The sequence below is a fragment of the Synchiropus splendidus genome, chromosome 16, assembly GCF_027744825.2.
Source record: "Synchiropus splendidus isolate RoL2022-P1 chromosome 16, RoL_Sspl_1.0, whole genome shotgun sequence".
NCBI classification, from domain to species: Eukaryota; Metazoa; Chordata; class Actinopteri; order Syngnathiformes; family Callionymidae; genus Synchiropus; species Synchiropus splendidus.
The window spans coordinates 10,795,879-10,818,510 of NC_071349.1; the positions used below are offsets into that span (position 1 = coordinate 10,795,879).

Genomic DNA, 22,632 nt, shown 5'->3' on the forward strand with positions numbered 1-22,632 from the left:
ATGAGTCACACTATCAAACACATTAGACTGAAGTGAGACTAAACTTCTCACATACTCATTACACTTCAGTCACTGATACACAAGCAGAAGGGGCACTCTATCCTGGCGGGGGCATTTGTTGATGCGGAATGGTGTTGGTCGGTCATCAACTCTGAGGCCTCACCAGAATCCCTTAAAAGATGCAGCAAAAATCACCAAGTTGTCAGACAAAACCATCAGAGGATTCTCACCTCCCCATGTCTGCAAACCAAGACAATATGGATGGAAGATATGCACAAAAAAAGTTATCGTGATAAATGCGCAGCCCGCCGCGTTTCATCAAATTTATCGTGAGATGCGGAATTGTCATCGTGGAGACTGTGTTTAGCGGTATATTGTGTACGATAAGTTATCACCCATTCCTAATGAACATAAACAGGAAGTAGACGTTTTGACGTGATTTTTGTTGCCATGTATCCTGCTGTGTATTTATCAATTATTTATATGTGTTCCTGTCACATACTATGAATATATATGTATCCGGACAAGGCATATGTGCGCCACCATCTTGTTTTCCAGCTTATGTAACTTCAATAACAAGAACACCTTGAACGAGAACCTGTGAGGTCAATCCCAGCTCCGACCTATCACTTGCATGGTAACCAGAAAACATCATATCCCCTTGTATAAGCTATAAAGAAATACTTTTAGTAGTGTTTGAGGATATATTTTGATTGATGTTACAAACAAAAATTCCACCATTTTCATTCAATGTGACTCGAGCTGACCAAACTGACACGACTGTGCAGATCTAACGGCTTTGTTTTCCAACATCTGCCGCTCCAAAATGCTTGTATTTGGCCTGTACTTGTCTAATGGCTGCTGTGGGCTTGATTGCTGCGCGTACAGATCAAGGAGTCATCAGTCTGACAGCCGCGGCAGCTTCGCTCCGTGCTGATTAGACCGAAGTGAGGAACGACTTTTAATGGTTTCTCTGACCTTTCTCCAGACCAGCACAGGCGCTGCTCGCCTCGTTCCCGTGCTTACACTCAGAAAACCTTCCTCAGTACATGTTCTTGCATGTGTTGGCGAACATAAGCTGTGAGCATATTCATATCCAATGGTCATGCTGTATTTTGTTATTCATGAGTCAAGAAGAAAATAAGTTAACTTATTTAATACAATCAAGAAGTAGTATAGGTATTTTCAAGCTCTTGGCTCAAATATTGACAAGGTTCGAATGAGTCCGTGTGTCTTATAAGCATGCATAAAAAGGGGTACTTAGAAAACATGTGGGGCATGGGATCAGGGATTCAATCCAAGAAGTATTTTGGAGCAGAGATGGGAAAAGTGCTTGTCATGACACAAAAGAGCGAACCATAATCTTCCTATGGTGTATGACTCATGGCTCACAGATCACATCAGTGGCTCCTTCCTTCTCATCTAGAAAGTTTGCCGAAATGTCACAAGTTCTATTTACAGCTGCTTTAATTGTTTGATTCAGAGAGCGATCTATTGACACACTCCAACTGAGGGCTGTGTGGGTGGCATTTCCACTTAAAAGCCCGAGTTTGAATTATAATGAAGTGGGGAAGCAAAACAAAAATGTAGGAAGGGAAGGGAAGGGAAAGTGGGGCGGGGGGTCTGCACTGCTGGAAGCGATGGGTGTACAAACACAAAAAGCAGCCCTGATACATTTAAAGGGATTTGGTGCGTATGCCATATTTAGCCTTGTCGCATTTGCATGGGTGTGAATAGCGCCGCTAAAAAAAGAGGGCTGGGGAGGAAGGGGCGATATTGGTTTGGGAGAGGAAAAAAAAATGTGTAGATCGCCATCAAAGTCAGCTGCAGGAACAAAGGTAGCGTTCAGACAGGAGAAGAGCAGGAGCAAAGGCAGCCAAGTTGTGAGTCATTCCATGGTCTCTCTGAACATACGCTTGTTTTGCTCGGTCTTGTTCACCTCCATGGACCCTCAAATCAACGAGTTAGTGGTGGCGATCCGGATTTTTCAGGTCTGCAGATTACATATTCCTGTTTGGCTTTGCATGACTCAGCATTATTATGAGTCAGCCGCAGCATTAAATGCAACACTTTGTACATCGCAAGGTTTAATAAGAAATTTTGTGAACCTTTGAAATTGTTTATAGATTTTAAAAAATGATTTGGAAAGGAAGTACACATGCACAGAGGCATGGAACGTTCCATGATTAATGAAATTAAATGCATAATCCATACATAAAATAACACCATAATAGGATAGAACACTAGTCATAAAACAGATAGAACTCAGATCATTGACTCAGTAAAAACAACTCGGACACAGTTTTGAGTTGCAAGTACCACGTTTTTTTTTTTTTTAACCCAGTGCAAGATTACTGAAAAGGCTTGTGCTAGAGGAAGAAATCTGGAACTTTCTACCAAGTTCCAGATCCTTCTCAAAACTTCCCTTTAGCTGCCCCCCCTACACTCTTACTTATGACTAGAGATCATAGTGGTAAGTTAACCAACTCTGCAGCCCGATGTCGAGCTCTCATGACCAACTGGCAATGATGCAGGAGAACACTGTGTAGCAGATGAATGGAGAAGTTCACTAACACGCTTTGAAATCTTCAGTATTGGGAATGCAACACGGTGCTCTGACACAGCTCATGCCTTTTCAGGGGACAAGTCACATTCACACACACACACACGCAGCGAGACGAGTCCAACATGAAAGAAGCGAGGCGAGCATGCAAAGAACCCCGGAGAGAATGGAACTGAACAGTGATAACAGACGTTGATAAGGAGCAATCTGGAGTGAGCTGGAGGGATAGATGGATGGTGTGGTGGCATAATTGGATTAGAGAAGCAGAAAATTAAAAGCAGTTTTCTATGCATCGTTCTTCTAAAGAACTGGTGATCCAAATATTCAGCAGTCTGCAAAAACAGGGATGGGAAGACAATGTAGAGGACTCAGGATAAAGGGGTCTATGCAACACACAGGAGTGATGGTCAAGTTTTATATATATATATATATATATATATATATATATATATATATATGTATAGAGTAAGTAAGGTCTGAAAAGAATTTTAACCCTCTAACTGACTTGAAGGTTTCTTTGTGACTTCGCAAAAAAAAGATATAGATCCAACAGATGAGGAATGAAAATCATGAAACAGTGCTTTGACTGGAGTTCAGCTCACCCTGTGTACGTCCTCTTCAAACACAGCATCATGGACACCGCATGCAAACAAGGCAGTGGGGAGGTCGCTCAAGTCCATCATCTCGTCTGCACCGCACTCCTGATCGTTGTCTCCGAACACCATGTCCTCCTCTTCCTCCTCGTCCTCCTCGGGGTCACTGCTGTAGGCCTCTGAGCCGTTGCTCCATGCCTTAGAACTCTCTCGCAGCATCTTGAACCTTTAAGAGGGTGATGAATAATGGGTGGGGGCCACAAATAAAGGGCACTATTGGACATGAGGGGAGATTTAAAAAAAAAAAAAAAAAAGAGTTATTCAAAGCAGACACCTGTCAATATTCTAGTTAATACCTCAGATGTTACATGAACCAAAACAAACATGCCAAAAGTTATTTTTCTTAAGACAAATTTGTCACATAAATCAGATGATATAACGAAAAAAATTGACACATAATGTCCACTGACACATAATACGTGTATTGAAGAATATACTATCAAAATGCACTGCAACAGTTTAAGTTTCAGTTTTTGATTTAGTATTTTTAGTTGGCCGCTGCTGAAAACTTTTTTTTTTAAATGCTGACTGGGCATATTATGTGTGGGTCCTGGGCTTCTCCCATCAAGAAGCTTCAGGTATCGTGTTTTCAGAGGTGGCAGAAGTTGCCAGGGAAACTGATGTTTGAGATGATACAATTTGCCTAGCGACAGTGCAGCGGCAAAGTGGGAGCCTGATCGCCAGTTAAGACACCAACATCAGCTGACGTGCTATTCGTCTATATAAGGCAAATAATTGGGCTTGAGATTCTCTAAAGCAGCAGCAAGTGGGATCAACTAAGGGTCAAGAAGGGCAGAGAGACAAACCATGACCATCCACTAAGTCTCCTAATTTAGGATCAATGGGATTGATGGGTTACCCCTGAGGACACACAGCTGGCACGCAAGAGCAGATCAATCCAGCCTTGAAATGAAACATGACCATTCACAGCAGAGAAAGGTCATGTCTTCAATTTTTAAATTAGATAAGATAGAATAATTCAGTTTATGAGACAAGGATTCCTTTTTTGTCTGGCATCAATCTTCTTTCAAATACAGTGGTACCGCAGTTTTCGGACGTCCCGGACTTCAAACAAATTGGAGTTCGAACAAAAATTTCGAGATTTTTTTGCTTCAGATTTCGAATGAAAATCCAGAACTCAAACGCCCCCAAAAAAAGCGCGGACCGACTAGCTGACCCACAAGGCGCTTTGTTATTGTGTATAACGCAGCCTCTGTATGCAGACGTGTCCCGTTAGCTACATTTACTGACTGTTTTTTCTTCATATTGAGGTGTAAAACCTTTCCTGTCTCCGCACTGGACCGTGGTAGAGTGTCACAGGGGAGGTGCTCGCTCTCCACACCTCCAGGGTTTGATGTCCTGTTGTGGGCTGGAGCTGGGACAGGGATGAGGCGAGTCTGGGACAGAGCTAAGTTACTTGGTTTATGACTTTGTCACAGCCAAACTGCACAGAAGCAGAGCTGGACATGCACCGGGCACCTCTTCACTTCTGGAGAGACGTCACTCACTCGGCAACCCCTCCCACATGCAGCGGCCACACACATAGAGGAACAGCGCACCTGCAGCAGACACTCTACATTCACTCCTACAAAAGACTGTTTTAAGGCTTGGAACGCATTAGTTCTTTTTCCATTCATTGTAATGGGAAAAATCGATTCAGATTTCAAACAAATCGCTTCTCGAACGGCCGTCTGGAACGGATTGTGGTCTAGAACCGAGGTACCACTGTATATGAGATGAAAACAATATGAGATTAAAGATGGTGACCCATGAATTTATAAAACACTACCACCAGATTACATTAAAAAACTAAGTTTAGCAATTTATCGAATTAGGAAAAAATTACAGTAAGGCTGCATTACTCTACACAATTTGTTGACACAGATTCGAGACAGAACAGCATGCTTCCAAATGATATCTGTCTCAATACGCAACCATTTCTCACGCAGACACTTTCTATAAAATAGTGACGCCAAAGGAATCAAAAAATGGCGCCCTCTCGAGTCAAAAGTCTTAAGTCGAACGTTCTCTAAAAATCTATCCATCCTACACTGCCATAAGATTCATCTTAAAGTCAATATGATGGTGGACATACGCAATTGTGTTGACGGTATTTTCATTTATCTTCACTTTTAACGAACCCCTCGCAGCGCCCGTGAGAAATGACGTCAATGCTTTTACAACACTGCGCCGCTGGCGCCATCTTGTGACCGTTGACCGTCAAAAACGATGATTGTTTAAACCCGAGGTCTGAAAATAAACATGACTCATGGACTTCGAACAAAATCCGATGACGGAGGCAGTTTCCAAAAGACGTCTTGATTTACTGTGGCTCAACATTTCAAAATATGACTGATGGATTTACAGTGACGCGTCGGTTTCAATGACAGCAGGTTGTTGGCATCAAAACGGACGCCGTTCCAGGAAAACAACCGACTATTACGTAATTGAATTGAGACGTCAGTTTCGATGAAGGTGTGGTAGTGTGAAATTATATACATTATACATATTCACATGTCCGTGTGCCAACAAGCCAACAATTCTCATGGAAGTTTTTTATGATGAGTAAAGCTTAGACAACCTTGAAATTGCTCCGCACGTCACTAGAACTCACCTCAGTACCGTGGGTAAAAGCAGTAGATGCTAGTCATCGCAAAACAGAGACGCAAAAAGGCTTCCAAAGCCGCTTTTAGCGAATAAAACTCGCTGACTTGCTATGACAGAAGCGGCGTTTGTAGCGAATTGATTAATGGGCAGGCACCGGTGAAGCCTACCGCTGTGTCACAAGATGGACACAATCCGACCAATCAAAGGACGACATTTATTATATCGACCAATCGAAATAAATACTGGAGGCGGGACTTCCTTGTCACGGTAGGTAGAGATGCAGCGGTCGATGCAACAGATTAACTGTAAATAATGGCTATTATTACTTCTGTGCACTGTCACTTTCCGAAGTGAGATTTCAAACAGGTGAACACCTGTCAAAATAATTGATTTGCAAATATATGTTCACTTTAAAGACCTGTTGATCACATTTCGGTTGGGCGTTGTTTTTAATTTGCATTACAGAAAAGCAGAATTATATATATATATATATATATATATATATATATATATATATATATATATATATATATATATATATATATATATATATATATATAATACACACACACACACACACATATATGAGAATAAAAAAAACAAGAGTCTAATTTATTATTGGGTTATATCAGATGTTATTGCATCATTCACCGACACATATTTTTTCCAACATTAAATCATCCTGGTGACACACCAAGCCTGTGAACTTATGGCCAAGCGGTCTAATATGACATTTCACCCGAGGCCTGTATTGACAGTATAACAGGTTCGACTAGAATTAAAACATGACAACAGTTGTTGTGACAGTCACCAAAATAACTACAATAGCACAGAGAGAGTTGCACCATCATCTTTATTAATAACACTGTGCAAAGTGAAGTGTGTGAGGCATCCACACAGGAAAACTCAAGTTGCTGCATTAACAGTTGCTGCGTTGACCAAAAGAATTGGCCAAAAATTTAGGATCACAACCTGAAAACGAGTTGCATAAAACTAGCTAGTTCATGTGTAAAACCAGGCACTAAAATAGCTCTTTCATTTGCCTGTTCAATCTGACTGATTTTGGAAGTTTGGGAAAACTGTCCCTATTTCAAAATCTAATGTGAAAGACGTGGCAAAAACTGAACAGTGTACAGCCACATCTAAGTAGAAGTTACAGCACTAAGACTGGTCCTTTACATTGAGCCAAGACTTTGGGTCGACGTCACTTCATTACGAGCAAAATTGTTTGGATTATGGAAGCAACCTCACGTTGAGAAGAACACTGAACAGACACTTTCAATTCCCGAGTAAAAACTCAACCTTATTCTAGCTACTTTTCGAGGCACATAAATACAGACTCAATCATTTATAAATAAAATAAATTATTTGGACCCTTAGGAAGAATTAAGTCTGTGAGTGAGAGGCAGAAAACTGGAGTGAACACTGCTGTGAGATATGTACATGAAAGGTACAGAGGATTCATTGGCAGGACTGCAGCTTTTTGGGGATGATTCCAAATTACACGTCAACATCAAATGAAGCAAGAAAAGGCACAGTGATTTTTCATGACATCATCTCAAGATATTCAAAGCACTGCAGTTGAAAATTAAGAGAGGTTACAGGTCAATCTTCAACCATGTCGTGGAAGACAGGAAATAGAAAATACTTAAAAGTGCACATTTTCCCTTTACGTCCTGTTAATATTTAGCTTCAAGATAAAACTGCATTAATTCTGATGCTTCTTGGAGTCAGGCTGACCGTTGGATGTCTGAGTGAAGTTGGCAGTGGCATGTTCCTTTTCAACCTGTGAAATGGCAGCCGCACCTCCGTCGTTGTTGACCAAGGCGCCGTATGAGAAGGAGCCGCTGTAGTCGGCCTGGGAGGTCTCTCCTTTGCTGTGGATGGTGGGGACCCCTGAGAGTGGAGAGCAGAAGTACGGATGGTTATGTAGCAATGAGTTTAACTGTGTTCGTACAAAAGAGACTGTAATGACCAAACACGTGTGTGTGTGTAGATAAAGAATGGCATTCAGAATAAAACACCAGATTATATAACTTTTTTGATACACATTTTGATGCTCTGCACATATCACATCAGTTATATTTGTCTTTTTGATTTTAGAGAAACCATATTCCCAAAAGCGATAATAATACAAATATCTTGTAATAGTTTTTCTATTTCTCATTCCGTCATACAGGTCCAAATACACCAGCGCTGGATGTGGCGCTGCTGTTCTCACCCACGCAGGTGGTGAGGTCAAGACTGCAGAATATTTTAGCCGTACTCTTGCGTTGCCCAGATTGACACACCTCCAAATTGAGTAAACACAAAGGAAGCAGCTCAGTTCTACCTCATCATACGTGTCCTTCTTTATTTCTTTGATTCATTGATGTAGGTTTAAATAATTTAGGTCTGTACTTCAGGAAATAGTTCAGTGATCTACCAGATATGATTCATAGAAATGATGTCAAGAGGTTCTCCAACTGAGTAGAAACTCTGAGCCAGGTCTCTCAGTTGATGCTTCAGAGAAAGATTATCGTTTAAAGATGCTAGTTTATGTTCGTAACACATTAACAGAAGGACAATTGCCAGTGCTGAACATGACCTGTGCTTCTACAATGAGGAGACAGATCTGCTGAAAATATGACACAAACGGCTCTAGATGGCAGATCTGTAGTTCCTTTTGCTATATGCCTCAAAGTTAAACATTATATTTGTTAATTCCAACTTACCATTATTCATGTTCATGGTGACATAAGGCTCAAATGTCTTGGCTCTTTTCCGATTTTTGGTGATGAGGAAGACCCCCAGGAAGCATATTGCAGTTCTACATTTGACAAAAAAATGTTTGCAACAACAAGCCCAGATATTTTTTTTCAATAATATTTGGACAGTCAATTGTCACTGACCCCAATAGAAACATGCAGATGTGCAGAGCGTCTTCATGTTTGAACTCCTGGTAAAACACAGCTCCTGAAAAGCAGAGGAGAACAAGTCACGTATGCTCTCAACTGTCAGGCGCAGCAGAACTCACCAGCAACCACAGCCAAAGTGGTGGAGAAGATGTAGTTTACAGAGGCAACCAGAGATGATTCATACAGCTTACAAGCCTGGGAGAGGAACCTACACCACACACAAAGGCTTTCACTCGCTCACAACTTTTAAGACAATAGTTGTATTATGTTGAGGAGTAGTAGGACTCCAGGTGTGCATTTGCTGAGTCAGCGCTCACCCAGCTTGAAAGGCAACAGACGCCACCATGCAAACTAACAGCACGGTGAAGATCGGGTAGTTGAGTTGCATCGTTCCTTCCACTGTGAGAACAAGCATGCTGGAAACGGCCTTGACTGAAATCACTGTCACAGAACCTGCAACAAAGTAAAGACATCGACATCATTACTCTGTGATTTAGAAGGATATATATGTGATGAGAGTCGCTGACTCAAGTTCTAATGAAGCTTCACACTTACCCAGCAGGGCCACCAACAGCAGGATAACAACCACGTAGTCTGAGTGGTGTTTTTTGTAGAAAAACAAGAGCAGGCAGAATGCAATGATTCCCAGCAGCTGGCAACAACAACAACAAAAGAACAAGATCATGACTAAATGAACAGCAAAAAACATCAGTGACTATTACTATTAGTACTTTATTTTTCCTCTCAGAAATGATGGTTATTTTCAAAGACAGGTTTGAGATTATGAAGCTCACCAGATACAGCAAGACTGGCCATCCCACCAGGTGCGCCACAACATTTTCTGCAATGAGCTTTTCATGAGAGTTTGGCCCGAATGCTACTAAGAGGTAGGTGCCTGCAATGGTGAGGATGCAGCCCAGGAAGGAGAATCCATGGCGCTCTGTGAGAGAAATCCAATAGAAATCCATCACATTACAACACAAAAGGCGAAACCAGCATGGCAATGAGATCAAAATTATTTGTTCTACCTGTATTTCATTGCGAGTTTTCTACACTCTTTGTTTACAGTAGTGAAGTTGTGACACAGAGCGATGTAATATAACTTTTTTGTAACCGGAAAAAGAGGGTTTTATTGATAGACACTTACGAATGAAGTCTTTAGGCTTTGACTTCTCTCTGAGAAAAATAAGGCCCAATATGGAGCTTGCTGTAAGGAGTCATACAAGATGTAAAAAAAAATTAGGTTTTATTTTTATCAGAAACACATCAGGATTAGAGTAAAGAACACTCACTAAGGGCAGAGATGGCATTTAGAGGAGCTACAAGAGCAAGAGGGGCGAAGGCATATGAGACAAAGTTGGCTGTTTCACCGAGTAAGGTGAAAATAAAACCGAACCACCAGGTCTTGGTGCGGTAGAAGGTCCGCGGGTCCTTCGTCCCCACTAATGCCACATGGCTCTGTTTCTGCAAAACAAAACAAATACAATACATGTACATATAAAACGTTATTTTGACATTAGCAAAGCAGTTATTGGGCATTTGGTTTATGCGTTTCATTTGATCACACCTGTGAATATTTCATTACAATAAGGCAAACATTTGCGATTTAAATGAACCACTGTCATTCGAAATCCTCCGTACCTGAATACTCAAAGAAATGCTGATGAGAACGTTTCCAAAAATCGCGAGGAGCGTCCCTATCAAGTTGTCCTAAAAAAAAGAACAATGTATTGAACGACAACATACGTGAAATAAACGGACAGATGGCGAAGTTATCAGGGGACGAAGCGTCTCACCGTGTAGGAGCTTCCGTCAGCTCTGAAGAAGTCCATCACCTTTTCGCCACAAAAGGTCGTTTTCTTATTTTAAAAACCGCTAAACAAACGACCACCCTTCACTCCATAACTATATGAACTCCATTAGTTTGTCTGTAACTAGATAATATCCTTATAATCTTTACTTTCCTTTGTTTATCTAAATGCTACGATGAAGCGCATCTCACTTCCGTGTTGAATCCACCTGTCCAATACCGCGTCACGTCGCCATCATCCGTCACGTGATCGAAGAACGAAACGGGAAAAAAACATATTTGAATGAAAAAGAAATTTATTAGTGTAAATTATTTTTCCAAATTCCTTTTCCATTCTTCCAATTGGACGAGAAATTCAAATTAAATAAGTAAATATTATTCTGTAGTTGACACAAGATGGCGGCAAAGTGGCTAAAACGCCACAATGTAAATTTAGTGTTTTACATTTCTATTTGACAACCATATAAGTCACACCCTGAGGTAAATGCTTACCTCTCTTCCACTCTTCTAACACGCGAAAACAGAAGCAATACGCGTCGCCCAGAAATGTAAAAAGAGTGAACAACGCTAGAGGGAGCCACTGAGCCGCATATGTTTTTGGGACAGTAAAACGCTATTAATGCCATTTTTAAAGATGTTCATAACTGAAGGATTGACAAGTAAATACTCAAATTAACAGAAATAGCAGTTGCTCTATTTAAAATAATAATAATAATAATGCCACTATGAACCAAGTCAACAGTTGTTATGTAAAATAGTTCTATTTTGATCGGTTTCTCCCTATTATAATATTGAAAAAAAGTATGTACCTTTCTAGTATGTTCGTAGATTTCTTTAAAACATTTTACTTTGTTTTTCATCCTATTCAAATTGTATTGCTCTCAGTGTCCCTTTATGACATTTAAGAAAGATTGTTGGTGGTATATAATATTGTTACAGTAACCTTTTTTTGTCAGTCTTCTTTATCAGTTGCCAACTTTTGTGGAAGAAATGACTCACTCTCCTCACGATATGAAGCAGCACATTATGGAAAACGTCTTCTGTCGTGTACAATAAAACAGACGACGCCCGTTTATTGGCCGTCCTTTGTTATTTCCTCCTCTTATTGAAACAGATGCTGACGCACAGTGACACACAGAGATGAAAAAATACCTGTGGAGTTAGTCAACAACAATCAAGTGATGCTGTCACGAGTGTCAGTGTGTCAACTACTGCAGTGAAAATGTAATTGCCTCCATCTCTTTCATTTGATCTTTTAATTCAAGTCATTTATCACTTTTATTGTAGCTGCTGAAAGAAGGCGAACGGAGACTACAAATTACTATAAAACATTTTAAATAAAGCAACAAAAATAAATGTATATTTAATTGTCGTTTTCATCATTAAAAGTCGCATAGGTGATTTTTGCTTGAAATATTACATTTTAAATCAATTATTAAACGGCCAATGTGTATTATTTAACAGTATTCTTTTGCAGTATGAACGTGCGAGTGCAGTTCTCTCTGTGCAGGTGCGTCTCCCCGGGCAGATCAGAATTAGAATTGAACTTGAAAAGCACTCTCCCACCAAGCAGCCCAAGTCCACCCATAATGTGTCGATATCTATTTTATAGTGACTATTTTAGAGACTGGAAATATCATCAATATGATCTCTTGTCAAATTCAAATGAGCTCATTGGGACAGCAGGTGGCAGTAGCGTTCCAAAACTCACTCACACAACATAGTAGAAACCAAGCAGTCGGCAGGATCCAAATGACGACCTCAAGCGCCACTTAAAATTCAAAATAGACACTAGAAAACGGTACAATGGGAAAGTGTTAATGTTTAGTCAGCGCATTCAGAGAGCGCAGACCTCCGCCAAGCAGCTCACTTCCATGCACAATTTGAGAGTCAGCCATTGTTATTGTTATTATTATTGAAGCTTATTCTTAAAAACCTGTTGGCGTCCAATGAGATTGTAAGCTGCAGGAACACTGCTGCATTCAAGCGGTGTCGGAACATCGGAGTTCACAAATTGAAATTTTCTTGAGCAACCCTACAGCAACGCATTTTCAATTGGATTGTCCTGCAGCTCTGTGTCCACAGAGGAATCCTTTAGATGATTCCTAGCTCCAGATAGGAGTCCAGAACACCAGCTAAAAAAAAAAAAAAAAAAAAAAAAAAAATATATATATATATATATATATATATATATATATATATATATATATATATATATATATATATATATATAATTTTAATAAAACTCTAACTCAACAGGGTCAGAAAGTGTTTTTTTTTTTTTTCAAAATACAGAATTTAAATTGACACGAAACAAGAAACAATCTGGCAAAGAGAACAGCAGAGAACACTTAACAGTCTGTGAGGAACAAACACTCAAAGGACTAAATAACAGTATGGCAGTAAAAATAAAACTAAATACCCATCGACAAATCCAGTAAGTGGACAACGTCTTGGCTGTTCCAAAGTGCAGGTGCTTTGACGTAATGCTGGTCTCTGCCTTATGATCTGTGAGTTGGAAACATCCACTCCTGTTGTGAGACACAACTTAAGTTTGAATTCTTCCACTCACTCCCTCTGACATTTCAGCACTGTGGTGCTGCACTCCCTTTAGCTTCTTTTGCTTCTCCCAGTTAGCCATGTAACCAACTTCAGATCGACATGCCTGTCGAGCGTCTCATCCCTTTCAGCAGCCAGAAACCACAGATATCACAGCGAATTCTCCAGATATCAGATCAAGAATCGGGCTAAATATCATGCACTGATGCAATAAGATAAGAAGCAAAGAAATGTTTGAGAGCTTTAAAGGTTTGGCAGGTGTGTTTCAAGTTCATTGAACCTCAACGTTGGGAAATCGATCACCGAGAAAGACAGCATTCACGCTGTGGTGATACATTCGTGCCAAGCAGAGGAGCCTTAAATGATACTAAATATAAAGCAGTTTTCCAGTGCCAAGGCGTGTTCTTTCTTCAGGACATGAAGTCATGCTTCTGAGTGGAAAGACCTGTTTACGCTGTCACCTGTGTCCTAGCAAGACACGACTGAAGGCACGTAGAAAAAAAAACCCAAGAATGAATGGATTAAGGGCTGATGTGCCGATAAAGATGAAGAGTGATTAGGGCTTTCATGGCTCCCTTGTATTTTGGGTCTTTGTCTTGGGCTGATGCAGTGTGGTGTCAGGAGAATAACTGCTGTACTGTAGGTCTCTAGCACCTGACCTCTCCCAGTTGCTTCAGCCATTTCAACTTTTACATCTGGGTTAAATTTGATTTTTAAACTGATAAAACCTTGTTAGGACGATATGAAACACTTCAACACTCCCTCTTCACACTTCCCTAGTATTGTAGTACCTCTGACTGGTCTCAGTCTCTAGACCCCATTTTCAGGGTCCTGGTCTTGTCAGCGCTAAGAAGCAGTTTTGCCTGGGTCCACGTGGACCTGGGATGATTTACTCAGGCCAATACAGACAACAGCTGGTGAGAATTATTTTCACATTGTCGACTTCATTAAGTCTAGAGTGAAAAAAAGGGATGTGACTGCCTCCTGCGTCCTGTTAATACCTTCTACATGCTTTTCAAAGGCAGTGTTTTTCAACCTTTTTCAAGCCACAGCATCCTTGGATCATTAAAAAAATCCTGCTGCACATCACCAGACCAACCTCAGTCAAAGCGCTCTTGTGCTTAAAGCCTTATAGAAAATCCCTTTTCATTTGTGAAAATCTGTAGCTACTGACACTCGCTTGTTATTTTGCCAGGCTATTTGCTGAAAATGTATTTGTTTCGAATGTGTCCAGAAAGGGGTGGGCAACATAGCAAAATATATCATGATTTATTTATTTATGTATTTATTTTAAATAACTGTTTTGATTTTATCACTTCTCTTTTGCATGATTTTATTGCAGTTTTGAGTTTCCAGAAAAAAATCCTGAGCATTCTTTGCCTGAACTTGCTTCATAAAAACAATGATTCTTCTCTCTTCACATTTTGGAGCACATTCATTTTGTTGTGCATTTAGTTTTTCGCCAACTTTTAAACCACAAAGCAAACTTTGACAGTCCATGAGTATCAATAAAGTTATGAAGTGAGGCGTTAGCTCTGTTAGCTCTGCGGTGCAGACAGTCTTTGGCGTCTCGGGTCCAACAAGGATCCCTCCCTCTTCTGTAGTGAAAGTGTGTGGTCAAGTTAGAGGCGCATCAGGTTTAAAAACAGCAGGAAGTTGCGCATGTGAGCGTCTTCTTGGCTGTGAGTGTGTGGGAAGAGGAGCGCCGCGCACCACAGCAGCGCTGCTTTGACTGACGGACAGATCAGAGCATGAACACACTGTAGTTCTACAGTAGAGTGGATAGAAAGAATGTCAGCGAATCCATCTCCTCACCTTGGTTGCTGGTCAACACCTTCTAATTCTCCTGATTTAATGCCATCATATCGCCACCTCTATCTCCGGACAAATGAGGTGAAACTGGATCATTTTCCCTCAGCACACCTGACACTCTCTCACGGCACACGAGTGTTCCAAGGCACACCGGTTGAAAAACACTGATCTAAGGAAACTTATATGCGTCTGAGAGAAGAAAGGAATAGGATCTCGTCTGCTGCGAGTCTCAATGCAGCTCAGAATCTAAACATTAATGTACTGTGTTACAGTGTCAGTGTGTGACACTAGCATCACAGTCATGAATCTCGTGGAATTAAATGACAGAAGATTCTATTGCTGCAGAGTTTCCATGTTTTATATTCAGTTGGATGTTGTTTTTTTACTCCTCCAATTCCTTCCTTAAACCTCAAGCCTCAAACTCAATCCTCAATCTTCAACCCTCAACCTTATTCCGCAAAACCAAGGAGCAAGAAGCATCAACAGGATCAGCAACAATGTCATCTGCAGCTGTGTTTATGTCTTTTATTATCTCCATTAACAAAGGAAATGCCCACATTTGTTGCTCGGTCTCTTTGTTTTCTACGGAAACTTTGAAACTGTGCAAAGGATTCTGGGTATTCCTCAATACCAAGGGAGGTCGTGGAGTTCCTCAAGATCGAAGAAGCTACGTTCCTCAATGTAACTTCCCAAGAATTGGGACAGTCCTTGCTCTTGGCGAGAAGGCGCATTTGTGAGGTCCAGGATTATGGAAGGAATTGGAACGCACCCTTCTCGAGTTAGGCGGTCTTGACTACAGCGCTAGTTTTCCCAAATAAAATGACTGTGCAGTATAAAAGTCATGTGATTCTGACCAACAGATTCTCACTCCTGAGGTGTAGCACACAGTATTGCGGACGTTTGCATCCAATATTGACACAGAAATCCGACTTCCGTGTTGCATGTCAATGCAACAGGCTTTCAGTTCATTCAGCCCTTCATATAGGAGAATCACATCTGGTACTAGGACTTGACCTCAAGAACACCATCTCGGAGGGAGTTAGGCATCTGTGCTTAAGTTGCTGAATACGGAGGAAAAGACATTGGAATTCAGAGTGTGGATTTAACATGTGCTTCAATTGTGTTTAAAAGTGTTATTTTAATTTTTTATTTTTTATCTTAATATATATTCTTAAACAGACTCTTGGGGGGAGGCATTTCTGGTATCAATAAAAAATTTGATGCATAAAACGTGCTTCAATTGAAAACCTGATGTGTCAACATGCAACGCTGGTTTCTGCCTCCGGCGTCAGAAAAGTCCACTTTCCCAAAGTGGACTGACCCACTTGGCAATACGGTCCATGCTTCAGACCAATTTACTTATATTTTGTCCAGGAGAAAACAAGAACTTTGTTGCCATAGCAACATATCTGATGCCTCTTAATCCCAATAAAAGTCACTTTTCCTTGCCTCCTTTAGCGTGTCCCATAATTCACCTCTGACTATCACAACAAACACAAAAAACAAAATGTTCCGATTAAGTTTTAGGATCGTCGGTTCTGTATAGGTGCTCAAGCCCTGAAATATTTGCGGTGCGTGGGCGCCTTCCGTCACCAGCGGAGGAATGTGCGAACGTTGGTGACAGGCATGGCGAATTATATTTAATAACTGCCAGGCCCTGTTTTAAAAACCAAACAAAGCAGCGTCGCTTTGAGACTGAAGAATGCGTGTACGTTAGCTCTGGAACAGGGAATGAAGGGGAAGTATTCACTGCGCTATCAGGCAACAGGAAGTCATTTCTCAGTAAGGTGATCATTTTTTGAAACACGCTGACAGGTTGGTGGCAGAAAAGCCGGCTTTTCCTCCGCAGGTCTGGACTTGTCGGGAACAATTGGAGCAATACTGGGTGACAATACATTAAAATATGTACTGGACTGTTCAGTGTTTCGATGACTCAATGCTCCAATGCTCCAAGTTTTTTTTTTTTAATTAGTAGACTTTATTAGAATGCATTGTATAAACGTCACCACATTTTAAAGTAAATCTGAGTTTTATTTATATATATATATATATATATATATTTTTTTTTTTTTTTTTGGTCAAAAAACTCCAGATGTCATGTTGATTTCTATAAATGGCTGACAAAAAGGAATTTTTACTTTTCTGTGTTACCTTTCTGAATCAATGAAACCAAAGCGCCATCTCTTAGTGGACAGACTAGGGTTTAACTTCATCCACAACATCATATTTGCCCAAACTTATGGTTCAGGTTGGATGACGCTGCTCAATGTTCCCATTCGGACAGTGGGAGAAATCTTACCACCCGTAAGTTTGCAATCCAAGATGGCGGCTGGTCATGTCAACTGCACCTCGAGCTCCTCTATATTCTACTAAATACACTATAATAAATAACTGCAACACCAACACGGTGGCACTTTCAATTTAACTGAAGTAAATTTTTGTTACCGTACTTTTACCTTTATCCTCATACCGTTTTACAGTACTCTCTCCACCTCCGCTTGGAGCTCAGAGCTCAAACAAAGTTTCACAACTCGTCCGCACAGAATCCATGAGCAGCAAGAAACATGTTGTGGCTCTGATACATATGGACATTTCGTACGCATTTCTGCACGTTTTCACAAAGTTTACGGATACTATCTCTTTATCTAATCTGTCCAAACGGAGCAGTACCGCTGGAAACCATTGGGGGCAGTGTTGCTGTCACTGCCCGATAGTTAGCTCTAAAGTCTAACTCAAGTTTTTGTTACTGTATTTTTACCTCTATCCTCATACCGTTTTACAGTACTCTCTCCACCTCTGCTTGGAGTCCAGATCTCTTCTAAGACACTCAAGCTTCACAACTCATCACTGCACAGAATCCTTTATGTTTCAAAGCATAACATGAGCAGCAAGAAAAATATGTTGTGGCTCATGTGGTGTTTCTGCAAATGAAATTTCTTCTTCAAATCCATCGAGATCCAGACCCAAATGTCCTCACAAAAGACTGGACGGAGAGCTGCGACAAAAGATGAGTGTTAGTCAGAGTTGTCTTTACATAATGACCATCTCACTGCGCTGCTTTTATAAGCGTGACCTACTTTGTCATCTGAGGCCACTGACATCTCTCCGTTCTGAAAGAGTCCCTAATTACAGATTAGATTAACACACCATAATCCTCCTCTCTTGTAATAGCAGGGTACGACACACACATACACACGCACACCCACGCAGGGCCTGTGACACACACTGTCGCAGACAAACTGGAGAGGTGCTGTCATCAGTTAGAGGACTTCAAAACTGTAAAACCTTGGAGTGTGCATGTGTGTGTGTGCGATGGCTGTTGTGAGCCTGGTGAAAGATGTTTTCATGAGTGTGTACAGATGTGTGTTTGGCACCATATTGTGTGAAAGATTTCCGCAGTAGTAAGTGAAGGGGGTTTATATTTGTCTTTGTATGTTGCAAAATGCATTGAAGGATGTTAGATTTGAGGCGCAAAACTATGCGGCGGCGTCGGTGTGTCTTTTGCGTGTACAAAAATGCACGTATGTGTTCAGATAAATGGGTGTTTTGTCTGTGTTTTTGTGTGTCACTAGATTCTGTTTTCTGATATCCAACTCTGATATCCTTTTGTGTGACCACATGTGCCGACTTTTCATCTTCAGGTGTAATTCCATGAATTTTTTTTGGAGTGTGTGTGTGTGTCGTTTTGGTACAACTTTTATATTGTGTGCTGCAATTTTGTCAGCAATTTTGACCGCGACTTTCCAGCCAATTGTAACAATCCCTTTAGTTTCCATTCGCACACCCTTCTACCCGGCATGTGCGTCACCATATTTCCTCCCTCCTTGTTGAGGTAAATATTGCCACCAAGGGTGATGATCGATTCTGAATCCATTCATAAATGTCCAAAATTCCATGATAGAAATGCAGAATACACGGAACTAAAAGGCGGCACTCACGAATGCGGCACGCCGTCACCCCAACACTACGCTGGGCGTACGTAAACAAACATGGCTGACCATGATTTTTGACCCTCTCTTTCCGGACTCTGTGGAACATATCGGTAGTTACTGTTTTAATCCCCACCTTTACCTCTTTACCTCCGCCCATCCAAACGTCCTTCAGTCTCCACCCTTGTGAGGAGCTCCGTAAGACGTAACAACTAATACGGCATTACCCCCAAAACTGCTCACGGAACATCATAATAATAAAAAAGATGGACTTCTTTTATCATCATTTTTATCTAACATGAACATTTTGTGTTTATTCTCTGCCCTTGCTTTTTGCAAATAAAGCATCTTTGCTTTCTTTTAAAGCTAAAAACTAGCGCTAGTTTTTAACAGTCTAATTTGCAAAGGTCTTCATTTCCAGTCATGTTGGTGCAGAAAAAATGGCCGCAACTTTCACAGCTATTTTTTAAAATCTGCCGCAAAATCAGACATTTTTGGCCGCAACAATATAAAAAAAAGTCTGTAATATCCTGGAGGAACAGACGCCTGAAAGTGGCTCTGTCTGCAGTTGTGTTAAATGTGTGAGTGTGAAACCTGAGCAGCACTGGAGGCGCAGCAGGAACAAAAGCCGCTGTTTAATTTTCTGGGTTTTTTTCTCTCTCTCTCTTCTCTGTTGTCTTTCGCCTCCTTCATATTTCCAGCAGCCTGCAATCATTGTTAGTTTTAGATTCAGGTCCGACTTGTTGCCGGAGACGACTCCCCCCGCCCCCCGTCCTCACTCCCCCGCTCTGACTCCTCCACCCGCCTCATCTCCTCCTCTTCATCCCATCACACTTGCACCTTGATTTGCACGCTTCTTCTCCTTTGAAAGGGTGACAGGCGGCATTTGTCTTCAGGGCACGGCTGTCTCTCCTCCCTCCCTCCGTCCTTCCCTCTCCTCCTCACCTGGCAGGTGAATTCTCTTTCAGCAGAGACTTAACTGAACAATGGCAGGTGCATGTCTGCCCGATGACTCGTGCTCCTCTATCAGGCACCGTGAACACAGGTGAACCCTGTTTATTCATGGCCATGTTTACATGCATGAACTGCATGACTTTATATGTATCAAACGTGCCATCTGTGTGTGTGTGTGTGTGTGTGTGTACATTAATCTGGAGCAGCCACGCCCAGCTTCCTTTGTCCACGAAATTACATTTAAATGGCGATCAGACTCTTTAACAGTCAAAATCAGATGTGATCAAAGTGCGGTCTGGGGGCCACATGCGGCCCTTCACTTGCATTGATGCGGCCCCCATGAGCTCAGAGAAAAACTACACAGGAAATGAAGTTATTTTTAAGCTATTTTATTTTCCTTTTCCCCCATTTTATGAGTTGGTGTTTAATAGACATATCTAAACAGCATTTATTGATCCTCAAAAAGAAATGAATACATTGTAATAAAGAATCTTTGCATCTGTACATGTTCAGTTTCATAGTTCTGTTACCATAATACTATATATATATATATATATATATATATATATATATGTGAATATATATGAAAATATTCAAGTTTTATGTTGAGAATATTTACTGTTAAATTCTGTTAAATTAAATAAAATGACACATAAATATATATATAAATATATATAAAACAATGATTTTATATATATATATATATGTGTGTGTAATCATTGTTTTAACAAAACAAAACAAAAAATTGAATTAAAAATATAGATAAAAATCATGTATAATAATATAGCTGAGTGAAAAGCTGATTTACTATTAAGGAATATGTAAAATAAATTACATTTAAATTTAAATAATTCTCATGAAACCCCCAAATTTCAGCGGGACATTGCATAAAAACCAAGACGAAAACAGAAGAAGTTAAAAAGGTTATTCCTCTCTTCAGTCCTAGGTTTGACCCTTGGCCTCCCCCCAAGCTGCAGCTGCACTCTGAGTCTCAGATGACCAAGCTCCCACTGCATCACTGAAGAGTCCAGATTCAATGATTCCTTCTGATATAACATCATTGTTTTTAAGTGCTGTTTCAATTATATAATGATGAATCAGCATCTGATTTTCACCTTTCAGTGTCAGTGAGACTCATCCATGAGGTTCATTGAATGTTGTGCAAGCTGCTTACATAAGGGACAATGGCAGTGTGTGGATGGACTTGGCGGCAGGTCAGAGGTCACAGGGATCGTGCGGCGATGCGTCAGGCTGCGATTGTTTGGAGGCTTGAGGAGAAACGGAGTGTGCGCTTCCGCTAAAGCTCCGACACGCTGAGACTTGTAGACTGAAACTGGGCGCAGGGCGAAGATGAGGAGGAGGAAGATTACTGGGAGGTACCACAGCCAGACGTAGAAACCTTTGCACTGGGCAAAGTGAAAGTTAAAGGGGTTTGGAAAAAAAACGTCTTCCCACAGCGGAACAGTGCCGGTGGGTACGTTTCTATCTGAATCGTGGCGTTGTGTCACACCTCCAGTCACTCACGGTATCTGACCTCATCTTGACAGATTAAAGATCCAGATGAAAAACTGACTTTTAATTCCACATTAAGAAGATAGAAATTATACCATATCACAAGTTTTACATTTAAAAGGAGTCCATAATAATTTCTTCTTAAACGGAAACCACAGAGTTTCTAATAAACATATCATATCTTTAATATATATTTTATAAAATCTGTTTATACAAAATGTACAAAACAGAATAATGACAATAAACGTTATTATAAAAAGCATATATTTTAAAAATTATTTGTAAAAATTGTAAAATCTATGTAAAGAAATTTCTATTTTTATTGTTAAGATTTGCATTTGGAATGTACTCTAATGACTGAATAAAATACTATATTCACTATGAAAATTTGTTCAATTTAGTACTTACATTTTCATTCACTTCTTAAATAGGTATTTAAAAATAAGTATTCATTTTTCATAAAAAATACAAATTATGTATTTAAACTAAACCATGTTGGAAAAAGAATGTAGTGTGATAAAAATATTTATACATCATAATAAAATACACTTAAAAAAATAATAAAAATAAATAAAATGTAGTTATTTTTCCCACCTTAGTATTTATGTGAAATAATATTATTTTGTACTAAAATCTATGACTCTAGATTACAGTGAAATATCATAAGAAAACACCTGATTTTGCGTGTCATGATATTGTAAGCAGTATATGGCACCGTATAGTCGAGTGATTCACGGTGGCGAGAACTGGAGCGTGTGTACTCAGAGGGCTTGTCTGCCCATGGCTTCGACAGCGAGGTGGTCTGAACTTGTTCCGTCTTTATTTGAGACGATGAAGCAACAGTCCTGGAAAGCTCTCCTCCTCCACTATCCCACGGGAATATCGCCGTCGTCCATGGAGGCAGGGGGGATTGGTGGAGCAGGAAAAATGAAGGAGGGAGGGAGAGATTGATGGGAGCAGAAGGAGACAGATGTTTATCGCCGTGGCAGAATGGTAGACACAAATCCTGAGAGAGGCTCAGAAGGGCACATGGCCCTGCAGGAGTGGCGCTTCCCACAGTCGCCCTCCTCTAACGTCCTGACTCATTTATGAGTGACACCAAGAGTTTGACGTCTCATCGACATGGCTGTGTTTGCTGCAGCTCAGAGACGAACACGAGCTGCAGTGTATCTGCTGTGAACCCGCGACACACCGCGTGTAGAGTTACTGCCTGCAGGGGATCTGAGCCAAAACACAGGACTCGCAGTGTCTCCGGGGTGAACACCCAAAACCCACGGGCGCTTTTACAGGTGGAACTATTCTTCAACACGCTGAGTGTGGACCTGACCTTGATCTC

The 22,632-nt window shown here is 40.6% G+C and overlaps 2 protein-coding genes across 2 annotated transcripts in view; both read right to left on the bottom strand.

Moving 5' to 3' along the window:
* rcan3 (regulator of calcineurin 3) overlaps positions 1–5,987 on the bottom strand; it is a 31,772-nt gene extending 25,785 nt beyond the window's left edge. Inside the window, exons 1-2 of the mRNA XM_053845232.1 lie at positions 5,831–5,987; positions 3,166–3,429 (exon numbers count right to left, since the gene is read on the bottom strand). Of these exons, the coding sequence (XP_053701207.1) occupies positions 3,166–3,375 (210 nt within the window). The 5' untranslated portion in view covers positions 3,376–3,429; positions 5,831–5,987. The remainder of the gene's footprint in view (positions 1–3,165; positions 3,430–5,830) is intronic.
* A 481-nt stretch (positions 5,988–6,468) lies between these two features.
* On the bottom strand, positions 6,469–10,848 carry nipal3 (NIPA like domain containing 3). The gene is made up of 11 exons (XM_053845309.1): positions 10,517–10,848; positions 10,362–10,430; positions 10,013–10,184; positions 9,868–9,927; positions 9,515–9,660; positions 9,276–9,372; positions 9,038–9,173; positions 8,840–8,928; positions 8,715–8,778; positions 8,538–8,632; positions 6,469–7,719 (listed from the first exon to the last, which is right to left on the bottom strand). The coding sequence occupies exons 1-11, from the start codon at positions 10,550–10,552 to the stop codon at positions 7,532–7,534; spliced, it is 1,152 nt and encodes a 383-aa protein (XP_053701284.1). The 5' UTR covers positions 10,553–10,848; the 3' UTR covers positions 6,469–7,531.
* Positions 10,849–22,632: the final 11,784 nt, after the last annotated feature.